Source organism: Aristolochia californica, unplaced genomic scaffold (genome assembly GCF_029961685.1).
Source record: "Aristolochia californica isolate CCGP_79_NKW_82.1479 unplaced genomic scaffold, dmAriCali1.0.hap1 SCAF_13, whole genome shotgun sequence".
Taxonomy (NCBI): Eukaryota; Viridiplantae; Streptophyta; class Magnoliopsida; order Piperales; family Aristolochiaceae; genus Aristolochia; species Aristolochia californica.
In genome coordinates, this window is record NW_027181804.1 from 1,378,760 (window position 1) to 1,394,139 (window position 15,380).

A 15,380-nucleotide genomic window follows, 5' to 3' on the forward strand; every position below is an offset into this window, starting at 1 on the left:
AGGAAAAAAGAAACAAAATAAAAGAAAAGAGTTTGGAACTTTACCGACAAAGACTATCAATATCAATGGGGGCACACTCAGAAATGCTGTAAAAATGAAATGGAAACAAGATTAATAACTGAAAAACTAATGAAAATATTATTTTATAAATGTAAATATTATTAATACAAAGGCTCTTACCTTGACTTCTTCGCTAGTTGTGTGACCTCCACACTAGGCGAGACAGCCAAGACCATCTTATCGAAAAGAGGCTGTAAATATTGGTCTTCATCCTTTATAGACCGATTATAGAAGAATGACAGAAAAAAAGGTTTAATTTTCCTCTTAAAAGTAGCAGGGTCTGTTGAGATTTCACGCTCAGCCCATCCTGGGTTAAGTACGCTAGTCTTCCGCTCCTAATAGGCTGGTCTTTTGGGATGTATTGGTTAGGTACTTGAACATTCACATTCTCCTTCTTCATCTCTACGCATTTTTGTCTATGTTTTTAGAGTGTTGGATATTCTTATTGAGCTTTTCTTGATTCATTTGAATATCAGGTAGAAGTTGGGTTGAATGGACGGTGCGAGGGGCTCTTATAGAGTATTTGTTTAGCCGGTCGACGCCGCACCAATTCCTTCTGGCCGAGAAATCGAATGTTGTCTTCCTCTACACTCATCGCTCGTAGAAAGTATTCACTACTCCGTCGATTTTCCATTTCTTTCTAGCTTTCCTCCCTGTAAGTATTCACTGCTCCGCTTCTTGTTTCTTCCATATTAATTTTATTTTGTTTTGTTTTTTAACTTGGTGCTCTCTTCACATTCTCCTTCTTCACCTCTACGCATTCTTGTCTTTGTTTTCAGAGTGTTGGATATTCTTTATGAGCTTTTCTTGATTCATTTGAATATCAGGTAGAAGTTGGGATGAATAGACGGTGCGAGTGCTCTTATCGAGTGTTTGTTTAGCAAGTCGGCATCGCACCAATTCCTTCTGGCCGAGAAATCAAATGTTGTCTACCTCTAGGCTCACCGCTCATAGTAAGTATTCACTACTCCGCTTCTTGTGTTCACTCATTTTCCGTTTCTTTCTTGCTTTCATCCCTGTAACTATTCATTGTTCCGCTTTTTGTTTCTACCATATTAATTTCGTTTTGTTTTGTTTTTGAACTTGGTGCTCTCTTCACATTCTCCTTCTTCATCTCTATGTGTTCCTGTCTCTGTTTTCAGTGTGTTGGATATTCTTTGTGAGCTTTTCTTGATTCGTTTGAATATCTGGTAGATGTTGGGTTGAATAGACGATGTAAGGGGATTGGTGACTCGCTCGTGAACTTTCAGGTGACACCTCGTGAAATTTGAGGAAAAACCAATCGCATTCTGTTGAGTTTTCATACTCTGCCCATCTTGGGTTGAGTGCACTAATCTTCCGCTCTTAATAGGCCGGTCTTTTGGGATGTATTGGTTAGGTACTTCAATATTTGGTATCAAAGCTATGCACGTCAAAAGAGGGCACTCCACAGGAGGGAAGAGGGGGCGGGCGTGGAGGGTGGGTCCGTGTGCCTCGTGTGAGGGGGCGTGTTAAGTTTTCACACTCGGCCCATCCTGGGTTAAATACGTTAGTCTTCCGCTCCTATTAGGCCAGTGTTTTGGGATGTATTAGCTAGGTACTTCAACATTTGGTATCAGAGCTAGGCATGTCACGCCTTCAAATCCCATGAGAGGCAAAAGAGGGTACTCCGCGGGATTCGAAGGTGTGACGTGCCTAACTCTGATACCAAATGTTGAAGTACCTAGCCAATATATCCCAAAAGACCGACCTGTTAGGAATGGAATATTAGCGTACTTAACCTAGGATGGGCCGAACGTGAAATCTCAACACGCCCCCTCACGTGAGGCACACAGACCCACCCTCCACGCGCCCCCTCTTCCTTCCCGCGGAGCGCCCTCTTTTGCCTTTCACGGGATTCGAAGGCGTGGCGTGCCTTGCTCTGATACCAAATATTGAAGTACCTAACCAATACATTCCAAAAGACCGGCCTATTAGGAGTGGAAGACTAGTGTACTTAACCAAGGATGGGTCGAGCGTGAAATATCAACATGCCCCATCACGCGAGGCACACGGACCCACCCTCCACGCTCGCCCCCTCTTCCCTCCCGCAGAGCACCATCTTTTGCCTTTCACGGGATTCGAAGGCGTGACATTCCTAGCTCTAATACCAAATGTTAAAATACCAAGCCAATACATCCCAAAAGACTGGCCTGTTAGGAGTGGAAGACTAGCGTATTTAACCCAGGATGGGCCGAGCGTGAAATCTCAACACGCCCCCTCACGCGAGGCATACGGACCCAACCTCCACGCCCGCCCCCTCTCCCCCCCCCCCCATGCAGTGCCCTCTTTTGACGTGCCTAACTTTGATACCAAATGTTGAAGTATCTAACCAATACATCCCAAAAGACCGGCCTATTAGGAGTAGAAGACTAGTGTACTTAACCCAGGATGGGCAGAGCGCGAAATCTCAACAGAATGCGACTGGTTTTTTGCTCAAAATTCATGAGGTGTCACCTAAAAGTTCGCAAGCGAGTCACCAATCTGCTAAACAAACACTCGATAAGAGCCCCTCACACCATCTTTTCAACCCAACTTCTACCTGATATTCAAACGAATCAAGAAAAGCTCATGAAGAATATCCAACACACTGAAAACAGAGACAAGAACGCGTAGACATGAAGAAGGAGAATGTGAAGAGAGCACCAAGTTAAAAAAACAAAACAAAATGAAATTAATATGGAAGAAACAAGAAGCGAAGCAGTGAATAGTTACAGGGATGAAAACAAGAAAGAAATGGAAAATGAACGAACACAAGAAGCGGAGTAGTGAATACTTACTATGAGCGGTGAGCGTAGAGGTAGACAACATTCAATTTCTCAGCCAGAAGGAATTGGTGAGCCGCCGACCTGCTAAACAAACACTCAATAAGAGCACTCGCACCGTCTATTCAACCCAACTTCTATCTAATATTCAAATGAATCAAGAAAAGCTCATAAAGAATATCCAACACTCTGAAAACAAAGACAATAACGCATAGAGATGAAGAAGGAGAATGTGAAGAGAGCACCAAGTTCAAAAACAAAACAAAATGAAATTAATATGGAAGAAACAAGAAGCGGAGCAGTGAATACTTACAGGGAGGAAAGCTAGAAAGAAATGGAAAATCAGCGGAGTAGTGAATACTTTCTATGAGCGGTGAGTGTAGAGGAAGACAACATTTGATTTCTCGGCTAGAAGGAATTGGTGTTGCGCCGACCTGCTAAACAAATACTCTATAAGAGCCCCTCGCATCACCCATTCAACCCAACTTCTACCTGATATTCAAATGAATCAAGAAAAGCTCAATAAAAATATCTAACACTCTGAAAACAGAGACAAAAACGCGTAGAGATGAAGAAGGAGAATGTGAATGTTGAAGTACCTAGCCAATACATCCCAAAAGACCGGCCTATTAGGAGCGGAAGACTAGCATACTTAACCCAGGATGGGCCGAGCGTGAAATCTCAACACACCCCCTCACGCGAGGCACACGGACCCACCCTCCACGACCGCCCCATCTTCCCTCCCACTAAGCACCCTCTTTTGCCTCTCACGGGATTCGAAGGCGTGACGTGCCTAACTCTTATCCAAATGTTGAAGTACCTAGCCACTACATCCCAAAAGACCGGCCTATTAGGAGCGGAAGACTAATGCACTTAACCCAAGATGGGCCGAGCGTGAAATCTCAACAGACCCTGTTACTTTTAAGAGGAAAATTAAACTCTTTTTTCCGTCACTCTTCTATAATCGGTCTATAAAGGATGAAGACCAATATTTATAGCCTTTTTTCGATAAGATGGTATCGGCTGTCTCGCATAGTGTGGAGGTCACACAACCAGCGAAGAAGTCAAGGTAGGAGCCTTTGGATTAATAATATTTACAATTATAAAATAATCTTTTCGTTAGTTTTTCAGTTATTAATCTTGTTTCCATTTCATTTTTACAACATTTCTGAGTGTGCCCCCATTGATATTGATAGTCTTTGTCGATAAAGTTCCAAACTCTTTTCTTTTATTTTGTTTCTTTTCTCCTTTTCCTATGTGACAAAAATCTCATTTTCCTTTTCTCTTGCGTTTACAGGCTTTTCACTAGAAGTTTGTTATAAAAACCAATGGGGGTCTTTTTGTGTCATAATTTGTTGCATACACAACATGGAAGAGAAGTTCGAGTCTCAGGTTTTACATTTGTGGATTTTTTTTTCCAGTGGGACCCGTGGGATAGATAATTGATGAAAAGTAACCATCATGTACATGTAGTCTCAATTGTCATGTTGATAGGTCAAAGTTGTAATGTGCTCTTTCCTTAGGTTAAAGATGTTTTAGTTTTTTACATTTAGCTTTCTTTAATCGAATGTTCATGCGGATGCTTTTGATATTCCGTTTTATGAACGTGCGGATATATCTGCTCTGTTTTGTAAGACCCAAATGAAATCTTGGAGCGAGAATGCTTCACCATATGAAATTTCCTTTGCCACAGGAAACAATCCGAAATGCCTAAGATTTTTCTTTTTCTTTTTCGTTTTCCCTCCTAGAAGAGTTTAATTTGGAGAAGATGTTGATCTATCCAATCACCTAGACCAGATTAGGTGAGAGCATCTTCGATTCAGTTGGTAGAACCATGAAAGAAAATTTTAACCAAATTTTGCTGCATTCATCTAAACCCTCTTCAAATCCACATCAATGAAATGGAGTAATTGTTATTCTTTTTAGTGTTTGCACTAAACTTCTGGATTTCTCGAAAGTTGCACAAGAAACGGGGATTATGAACTTTTCCATAAATTTAGAATTGTTTCATGTTATGTGTGCTTTGAGTTATATCTTGGATCCATTGTTCGGAAACAGTAGATGCACATTACATGTGGATATCTAAAATTCCGAAGAGTTTGTCAGACTCCATTTTTATTTTCTCGTCTGCTGAATGCATAAGCTAACCCTCCACTATGCCAAATAAACTATTAATTACAAGCATCTATTCACCAGTACTTCTATTTGTTTCGTACCTGCCATGAAAATTTTACCCAGATTTTGGTTGCAAACCTCATGAATGACAAATATTCTTTTCTTTGCGTTAAAGTAAGTTTACATTTGTGACAGAGGACTCAATTGTGCTGTCAAATTTAGTATTACCAATTGTTACTTGTTATTAGTGAAGTCTAGGCCTTTTATATTGTTCCAATTGGACAGTTTGAAAACCTGAACTTCGACTATGAGGGTGGGATGGAGGTGGTTTTATTCAAGTAAACAAGCTGACAATCTGTAGAGTTTATCATCGCTTAGTATTTTTGGGTTTAAGAGCTCCATAGCCAGAGACTTGATCACTGTGATACAAACAAATTCCTTTTGGCTAGCTATCACTTGGATTATTTGATTGTTATCCTTTTTTACAATAGATTGAGATTCAAAAACTGTTCATTGAAATAAACAGTAAAAACTAATCAAGAGGAGAATAATACTGAAATAAAAGGACAGTTGATTGATCATTTAAATGTATCCTTTGTTGCTTTCACTAGGGGTGACTTCGAACAGCGCCGACTCGAGTTCAGCTCGGTTCGATTCGTTATCTACCGAGTTCGAGCACCGAAATCGGCTCGTTTACCTTAACAAGCCGAGCTCAACCGAAGCCAGGTTCGGCTTGTCGGCTTGCGAGCCGGCTCGAGGTGCGTCGAAATCGGTATCGGGATCGAGAACGGGGGAGCGGGAGCAGGAGCGAGAGCGGGGGGGGGGGATTTTTTCCTCCCCTCGTCACCGTCGAGCCCCTCCCGTCGGCTATTGTCGCCGCCTCTACCATCGTCGCAGCTGTTCGCCGGTCGTCTCTACCGTCATCGCAGCTGCTCGTCGGCCGCCTCTGTGGTCGTCAGTTCCATTTCTTCCTCTCCTCGTCGTCGCCTCTGTTTCTGTCGTTGCCGCTTCCGTCACCGTCGAGCGTGAAATTTCAACACGCCCCTTCACGCGAGGCATACTGACCCACCCTCCCCGTCCCCCTCTTCCCTCCTGCGGAGCGCCCTCTTTTGCCTCTCATGGGATTCGAAGGCGTGACATGCCTAGCTCTGATACCAAATGTTGAAATACCTAGCCAATAGATCCCAAAAGACTGGCCTATTAGGAGTGGAAGACTAGCGTATTTAACCTACGATGGGCCGAGTGTGAAATTTCAACACGCCCCCTCACACGAGGCACACAGACCCACCTTCCACGGCCGCCTCCTCTTCCCTCTCGCGGAGCGTCGTCTTTTGCCTCTCACGGGATTCGAAGGCGTGACGTGCCTAGCTCTGATACCAAATGTTGAAGTACCTAGCCAATTCATCCCGAAAGACCGGCCTATTAGGAGCAGAAGACTAATGTACTTACCCCAGGATGGGTCGAACGTGAAATCTCAACACGCCCCCTCACGCGAGGCACACGGACCCACCCTCTTCCCTCCCGCAGAGCGCCCTCTTTTACCTCTCACAGGATTCGAAGGCGTGACGTGTCTTGCTCTGATACCAAATGTTAAAAGTACCTAGCCAATACATCTCAAAAGACCGGCCTATTAGGAGCGGAAGACTAGCGTATTTAACCCAACATGGGCCAAGTGTAAAACCTCAACACGCCCCCTCACGCGAGGCATACTGACCCACCCTCCAAGCCCGCCCCCTCTTCTCTCCCGCGGAGCGCCCTCTTTTGCCTCTCACGGGATTCGAAGGCGTGACGTGCCTAGCTCTGATACCAAATATTGAAGTACCTAGCCAATACATCCCAAAAGACCGGCCTATTAGGAGCGGAAGACTAGCGTACTTAAGCAAGGAAGGATCAAGCATGAAATCTCAACACGCCCCCTCACACAAGGCACACGGACCCACCCTCCACGCCCGCCCCGTCTTCCCTCCCGTAGAGCGCCCTTTTTTGCCTCTCACGGGATTCAAAAGCCTGATATGCCTAGCTCTGATACTAAATGTTGAAATACTTAGCCAATACATCCCAAAAGACCTGCCTGTTAGGAGTGAAAGACTAGGGTATTTAACCTAGGATGGGCCGAGCGTGATATCTCAACACGCCCCCTCACGTGAGGCATTCGGACCCACCCTCCACACCCGCTCCCTCTTTCCTTCAGCGGAGAGCCCTCTTTGCCTCTCACGGGATTCGAAGGCATGACGTGCCTAGCTCTGATACTAAATGTTAAAGTACCTAGCCAATATATCCCAAAAGATTGACCTATTAGGAGCGGAAGACTAACGTACTTAACCCAGAATGGGCCGAGCGTGAAATCTCAACATGTCCCCTCACGCGAGGCACACGGACCCACCTTCCACGCCCGCCCCCGTTTCCCTCCTGTAGAGCGCCCTCTTTTGCCTCTCAGGGGATTCGAACGCGTGACATGCCTAACTCTGATACTACATGTTAAAGTACCTAGCCAATATATCCCAAAAGATCGGCCTGTTAGGAGCGGAAGACTAGCGAATTTAACCTAGGATAGGCCGAGCGTGAAATCTCAACACACCCCCTCACACGAGGCATACAGATCCACCCTCCACGCCTGCCCCCCCTCTTCCCTCCCGCAGAGCGCCCTCTTTTGCCTCTCACGGGATTCGAAAGCGTGACATGCCTAACTCTGATACCAAATGTTGAAGTACCTAGCCAATACATCCCAAAAGACCGGCCTATTAGGAGCGGAAGACTAGCGTACTTAACCCAGGATGGGTCGAGCGTAAAATCTCAACAGTGAAGAGAGCACCAAGTTCAAAAACAAAACAAAATGAAATTAATATGGAAGAAACAAGAAGTGGAGTAGTGAATAGTTACAAGGAGGAAAGCAAGAAAGAAATGGAAAATGAGTGGAAACAAGAAGCGTAGTGAATACTTATTATGAGGGGTGAGCGGTGAGCATAGAGGAAGACAACTTTCGATTTCTTGGCCAGAAGGAAATGGTGCGACGCCTACCTGCTAAACAAACACTCGATTAGAGTCATTCGCACTGTCTATTCAACCCAACTTCTACCTGATATTCAAACGACTCAAGAAAAGCTCATAAAGAATATCCAACACACTGAAAACAGAGACAAGATCACGTAGAGACGAAGAAGGAGAATGTGAAGAGAGCACCAAGTTCAAAAACAAAACAAAATGAAATTAATATGAAGAAACAAGAAGCGGAGCAGTGAAGACTTACAGGGAGGCAAGGGAGGAAAGCAAGAAAGAAATGAAAAATAAGCGGAAACAAGAAGCAGAGCAATGAATACTTACCGTGAGTTGTGAGCTGTGAGCGTAGAGGAAGACAACTTTCGATTTCTCGGCCAGAAGGAATTGGTGCAGGTTTGTCAATATATATTCTAATATATATATTAAAAAAATCTTACTTATATTCAATGGAAAACTTAGAAAGGGGGAAAAGAAACATAATAGATTAAAATATATATTCTAATATATATTATATATTTAATTAAATAAATAAATATTTATTCTTATATATTTTTAAAATAATATATTTTTATCTATTAGAAAAAAAGAAAAAAAATATCAAGACCTCTGCCCAAGATCGCTTGGTAGACATTTAGTCAAGCAAGATCCACTCGTTCCATGGTTATTGTATCTTGGCAGAAATAAACAATATTTCCCTTCATGTAGGAAAATGGTTTCAGAAATCCTGGTCGACAGTGATTTTGCACCAACACAGGATGGGTCGAGCGTGAAATCTCAACACGCCTCCTCACGCAAGGCATACGGACCCACCCTCCACGCCCACTCCCTCTTCCCTCCCGCGGAGCGCCCTCTTTTGCCTCTCACGGGATTCGAAGGCGTTATGTGCCTAGCTCTGATACCAAATGTTGAAGTACCTAGCCAATAAATCCCAAAAGACTGGCCTATTAGGAGCGGAAGACTAGCTTACTTAACCCAGGATGGCCCGAGAGTGAAATCTCAACACACCCCTTCACACGGGGCATACGAACCCACCCTCCACGCCCGCCCCCTCTTCCCTCCCGCGGAGCGCCCTCTTTTGCCTCTCACGGGATTCGAAGGCGTGACGTGCCTAGATCTGATTCCATATGTTGAAGTACCTAGCCAATACATCCAAAAAGACTGGCCTATTAGGAACGGAAGACTAGCGTACTTAAGCAAGGATGGGCCGAACATGAAATCTCAACACGTCCCCTCACACGAGGCACACGGACCCACCCTCCACGCCCGCCCCCTCTTCCCTCCCTGAGAGCGCCCTCTTTTGTCTCTCACGAGATTCGAAGGCGTGATATGCTTAGCTCTGATACCAAATGTTGAAGTACCTAGCCAATACATCCCAAAAGACCGGCCTGTTAAGAGCAAAAGATTAGCGTATTTAACCCAGGATAGGCCAAGCATGAAATCTCAACACGCCCCCTCTCGCGAGGCATACAGACCCACCCTCCACGCCCGCCCCCTCTTCCCTTCCGCGGAGCGCCCTCTTTTGCCTCTCACGGGATTCGAAGGAGTAATGTGCCTAGCTCTGATACCTAATGTTGAAGTACCTAGCCAATACATCCCAAAAGATTGGCCTATTAGGAGCGAAAGACTAGCGTACTTAACCCAGAATGGGTCGAGCGTGAAATCTCAACATGCCCCCTCACGCGAGGCACACGGACCCACCCTCCACGCCCGCCCCCTCTTCCCTCCCACAGAGTGCCCTCTTTTGCCTCTCACAGGATTCAAAGGCGTGACGTGCCTAGCTCTGATACCAAATGTTGAAGTACCTAGCCAATACATCCCAAAAGACCGACCTGTTAGGAGCGGAAGACTAGCGTATTTAACCTAGGATAGGCCGAGCATGAAATCTCAACACGCCCCCTCACACGAGGCATACGGGCCCACCCTCCATGCCCGCCCCCTCTTCCCTCCCGCGGAGCGCCCTCTTGATTCGGAGGCATGACGTGCCTAGCTCTGATACTAAATGTTGAAGTACCTAGCCAATACATCCCAAAAAATCGGGTTATTAAGAGCGGAAAACTAGCGTACTTAACCCAGGATGGGCCGAGCGTAAAATCTCAACAGTGAAGAGAGCACCAAGTTCAAAAACAAAACAAAATGAAATTAATATGGAAGAAACAAGAAGCGGAGCAGTGAATATTTACAAGGAGGAAAGCAAGAAAGAAATAAAAAATGAGCGGAAACAAGAAGCGTAGTGAATACTTACTGTGAGCGGTGAGCGTAGAGGAAGACAACTTTCGATTTCTTGGCCAGAAGGAATTGGTGCAACGACTACCTGCTAAACAAACACTCGATAAGAGCCCTTCGCACTGTCTATTCAACCCAACTTGTACCTGATATTCAAACGACTCAAGAAAAACTCATAAAAAATATCTAACACACTAAAAACAGAAACAAGAACACGTAGAGACGAAAAAGGAGAATGTGAAGAGAGCACCAAGTTCAAAAACAAAACAAAATGAAATTAATATGAAGAAACAAGAAGCGGAGGAGTGAAGACTTACAAGGAGGAAAGCAAGAAAGAAATAGAAAATGAGCGAAAACAAGAAGCGGAGCAATGAATACTTACTATGAGTTGTGAGCTGTGAGCGTAGAGGAAGACAACTTTCGATTTCTCGGCCAAAAGGAATTGGTGCAGGTTTGTCAATATATATTCTAATATATATATTAAAAAAATCTTACTTATATTCAATGGAAAACTTAGAAAGGGGGAAAAGAAACATAATAGATTAAAATATATATTATATATATAATTAAATAAATAAATATTTATTCTTATATATTTTTAAAATAATATATTTTTATCTATTAGAAAAAAAATATCAAGACCTCCGCCCAAGATCGCTTGGTAGACATTTAATCAAGCAAGATCCACTCGTTCCATGGTTATTGTATCTTGGCAAAAATAAACAATACTTCCCTTCATGTAGGAAAATGGCTTCAGAAATCCTGGTCGACAGTGATTCTGCACCAACACGAGCTCTTATCATAGAAGGGTTCTTTTCCACGCTCTATTATTGCTTGAGAAAAAGATAAACAACTATTTCATAAATTTCCAAAAAATATATTTCTCTCTGAAGATGACGAAATGGTCTAATGCATTATTGTATTGAGATTATAGAGCTACTGAATGCTTACTTGTTACTAAGCTGTTATTGCAGCAGAACAGGCTAGCAATCCCTCATTTCTTCTCTGGGCTCTCCTTTCAATCCAGGAGAAATGTAAGTCAGAATCTTCAAAAAAATAATCTTCCATGCACAACCCACAATGATACTTTCTTTTCTCACCTAGCAGACTTGGTGAAACTGTTAACCGTTTACCTAGCAAAATATGAACAGAGAGAGAGAGAGAGAGCATAAGTTAGACGACATGTTTAACAGTCAAAAAATTTGATAATTCAAAACAGAAAATAAATCATCAGAGCTCTATCATAGGAAAACAACAGAAGCTTGGAGCCCTCAACCTGAGCTCTATCTGGGCACCAAGCCTCTTCAGCATTGTCTCTAAGTGACATAGCAGCAAAAGATTGTGGCAGGTGATCACTAACAAAGGGAAGATTGAACCTTTGGCCCAGAAACAACGATTCACCCTCAATAACCTTTTAAAGTTAATCTCAAAAAACATATCTAAAGTCTTACCTACATAAAAGAAATGAAACCTTCTCCTTAACTTTGTTACATAAAGAAGGAGAAATCGTACACGATGAACTTTCTCCGTCATGTTTCCACACCAGTGGAACAAAGGTGTAGTTGAGATGAAGAATAGGCCAGTGGAATTTGTCGTTTTGAAACAAAATAAAATAAAAAAGCATGACCCTAGAATACAAGTATGACACAAAAAGACAGGCCTTTGGCTCAATGATGACATAGGATAGTTTCTAGTGTGAGGTCTTGGGTAAAGCTCACAAGGGTAAGGGAGGTGTTTGTGTGTATAATCAACATTCAAAAAATATGCCACATATTTGTTAAAGGGGGAATAAAGCAAGAAACTAGTCTTCCTCCGAGCAAAATTATACCCAGAAAATAGGTTGAAGATGACTGTAAAAGGCATCTTACATGACTCATTATTCAACTGGGAGTTACACCAAATCTCCTTATAATTTGTATGCATAAAAAGAATGCCTGTCAAATTCCCTGCATTGAATATTTTATTTGTTCAAACTTTCAAAAAAAAATATATTATTTGCTCTTCCCATGTCATCTCCAGATCATGTGATGAAATAATATCCTTGCCATGTCCTACTCCATACTTCTCATGTTAATTGTTACCATGAGGCAGCACTAAATAACCAATTGGTCACTAATGACAGAGCATGAAACTTCCAACAGATTAATGACTTAAAACTACTACTGTTTTAAAAAACTGTATGTACTGCATCCTTCATTTCATGGATAACTTCTGGTAAGGATGGTGATACATGGATAACTTCCAAGATAACTTTGGGTTTTACTAGCCACTCAGACTCCATGTCCAGTTAGGTACCTCTATCACCCTTCTAGAGAGATGTAAAATAACAAAAATACCACCATTTCTGACATTCAAGACAACCAACACTGCATTACCATCCAACAGATCACTTGATTTCAGTTCTCATGGTGTACTTATCCAAAAAGGTTTGAGCAATGTTTTCTAGTCTGTCAACGTTTGACAGAAGCCTCAATCTGAAGCAACATTGAGCTCAAACATAGTTTCCATTCATGTTGGGTCTGATCAAGCCCAACCCAGCACATGAACTCTTCTCTTGAACTCAAGAAAATGAGGTCAGGCCAGATGTCAACTTTTGCTGTTACAGCACATGACAGGAGGCAGGCTGATTCTAACAGGATTCCACTCTACGACTGAAGCCTATCAGTATATTACATACATCATTTAATTAAACTATGTTTCAAAAGCCAGTGGCTAACAAAAGTCTAGTAACTGAGGCTAACACAACCTCTCCTTTTCATGTAAAAACTAGGAAACTCATGTTTCTCTCCTTTTCCGCCAACCGGAATTTGTATCTTTCTCATCATCACCATCAGCAGCAGAGCCTTGTCTGAACCATGTTTTACTCAGGCAGGCCTATGACTTTAGCACTTCAAAAATTGTTTGATCTCCATAAAGAAACAACCTCAAAGTCCTTATGAAACAAAATTACTTCAACTGCTCTTTGTCAACAAAAATAATGTCAAAGTAAACCTGAAGGTGTGGTAACCAACCACTTATTTAGGGCTCAGCTCCTGGATAACTCAGCAGCAGAAAATACCTGCTTGTTCTCAGAATGTGTGCTTATGCAGTAGGCACCCAAAGTATTTCAAAGGATTGTTGATCTTCAACCATTAATACTCTGATTGCATGAACCATAGTTTCTTGTTTTTCAACAGATATTAAAGTCATTCAATACAAGCTTTGATTTCATGAGTGTAAAAGAATACTTAACACCAAGACCTTGATACATTAGAAATCTTACCATCATATTCAAAAAAATATTAAAATTTAAACATGTGACAAACATAAAAAATAGGAAACAACATTAACAGAGAGGGAGATAAAGAGCCAGAGAACCTTCTCAATGCTATCATCCTCTATTTCCATGTTGAACGATTGCACCATCTCTCATCAAGAATATTTTCCACATCAATACAATGTGGAACTGGAAACAGAAGGAGAACAATTTAGGCAGTAAATAAAAAAGGGAATTTATCAAAGTACAAGAACAAGCTGCATTAGGAAGATACAAGTATTCAGTAATTCCTAAAAGTTTTGATCACAGACTTTGATACTTAGCACCAAGACAAATTATCCCCGTAGGAATAACTGCTTCGCCACCATAAACTTTATTGTTTTTTTATTTTTAACTTCATTTCATTTTGAATATTCCATTTAATCTGCGAGACAACAAGATCCTGATGGCACGATATAAAGTGACAAAGCTCTTGATGGAGAACGCTACACAAGATCCACATATACCTATTTAAATTCATGGCTGGTTCTTAATTTCCTAGTATTTCATAGTCAAATAGAAATTGTTCTTTCACATCTTCCCCAGCCAGTGACTAATATCAGAAGAAGACGCATACAATGATGATGGCGGCGGAAAACCCAATAGTCAGAGGAAAATGAACATGATCCGCTACATTATCGACAGCAAACCGTGAAAACGAATGTGCAGAGCAGATATTAGTACAGGTCTACAAGACCTCAACCAGAAGCTCTCTGGGTTCTTGGATTTGGTTTTACAGAATGAAGCACTATAAATTATGAAGAAAAACCTTGTTTTTACCAAACATTTGGCTTGAGCAAACCGGGCAACAAAGTCCGATACAAGCTGTAACGATTTTTACGAGAATCCACCCCCCAAAAACCATAGAGATTCCCTCTGCCAAACGAGACAGACTCCTGAGACGGCGGAATCCCGCTTCGCCCCGGACCGCCATGGGCAAATACAGAATTGATTAATTCCATTATCGTAATAAATCAGCAAAGAGAACCCATCTACAGATTCTTTACACATTCTACAAGCGAAAACAAATATACCCACCACATATCAAACCCTATTCATTATGAATCGAAACTACAGATTCTTGAATTTCACAAACTCCCAAACCCGAACTAGATAAAAAACCTAAACTAAGAACTGGTGAATTTAGTGACCGCCTTAGTTCCTTCAGAAACCGCATGCTTAGCAAGCTCCCCCGGCAGAACCAATCTAACAGCAGTTTGGATCTCCCTAGAGGTGATGGTCGGCTTCTTGTTATACCTAGCCAGCCTAGAAGCTTCCTGAGCAAGCTTCTCAAATATGTCGTTGATGAAGCTGTTCATAATACCCATCGCCTTGCTTGAAATTCCAATATCTGGGTGAACCTGCTTCAAGACCTTGAAGATGTAGATCTTATATGTCTCAACGTTCTTCTTCGACCGCTTCTTCTTCTTGTCGGCAGAAGATGCATCCTTAGGGAGCTTTTTCTCGGCCTTGGGCTTCTTCTCGGCTACCGGACCTTTCTCCGCCTTCTTTTCCTCCGCCGGTTTCTTCTCCGCTGGCTTCTTCTCCGCGGGCTTCTTCTCAGCCTTGGGCGCCATTGCGAACCAACAAAGATCGAAGAATCTAAAGAAGAGGAAGACTCAGGGAATCGCAGGGAAGCAGACGAAAACAAGAAAACAAGAAAAGTCGAGGAGGCGCTTGGATAAGAAGAAAATGAACGCGGAAGTGTTTATATATAAGAAGAAAGGTGTAAGGTGATTAGTGGATATCTTTCGACGCGGATCGAGAGCTATAATGTTTTCTGATCGTTGATATTGGAAGTGAAAAGTAGACGGTCGAGATCAAATTGAAAGATTTCGCGGCGAAATTTTTGTTCGATAATTGAAATGGCGCTAGGATCAATGGCTGTGGTCGCTGAGTTGCTGCTC

At 42.5% G+C, this 15,380-nt stretch overlaps 1 protein-coding gene across 1 annotated transcript; it reads right to left on the minus strand.

Moving 5' to 3' along the window:
* Positions 1-14,370: 14,370 nt before the first annotated feature.
* Positions 14,371-15,142, minus strand: LOC137948619 (histone H2B.3). Its single transcript, XM_068794717.1, has one exon. The coding sequence runs from the start codon at positions 15,048-15,050 to the stop codon at positions 14,601-14,603; it is 450 nt and encodes a 149-aa protein (XP_068650818.1). The 5' UTR covers positions 15,051-15,142; the 3' UTR covers positions 14,371-14,600.
* Positions 15,143-15,380: the final 238 nt, after the last annotated feature.

Coding starts and splice junctions, on each gene's coding strand:
- LOC137948619 (XM_068794717.1), bottom strand. CDS start 15,050: ATGGCGCCCAAGGCTGAGAAGAAGCCCGCGGAGAAGAAGCCAGCGGAG.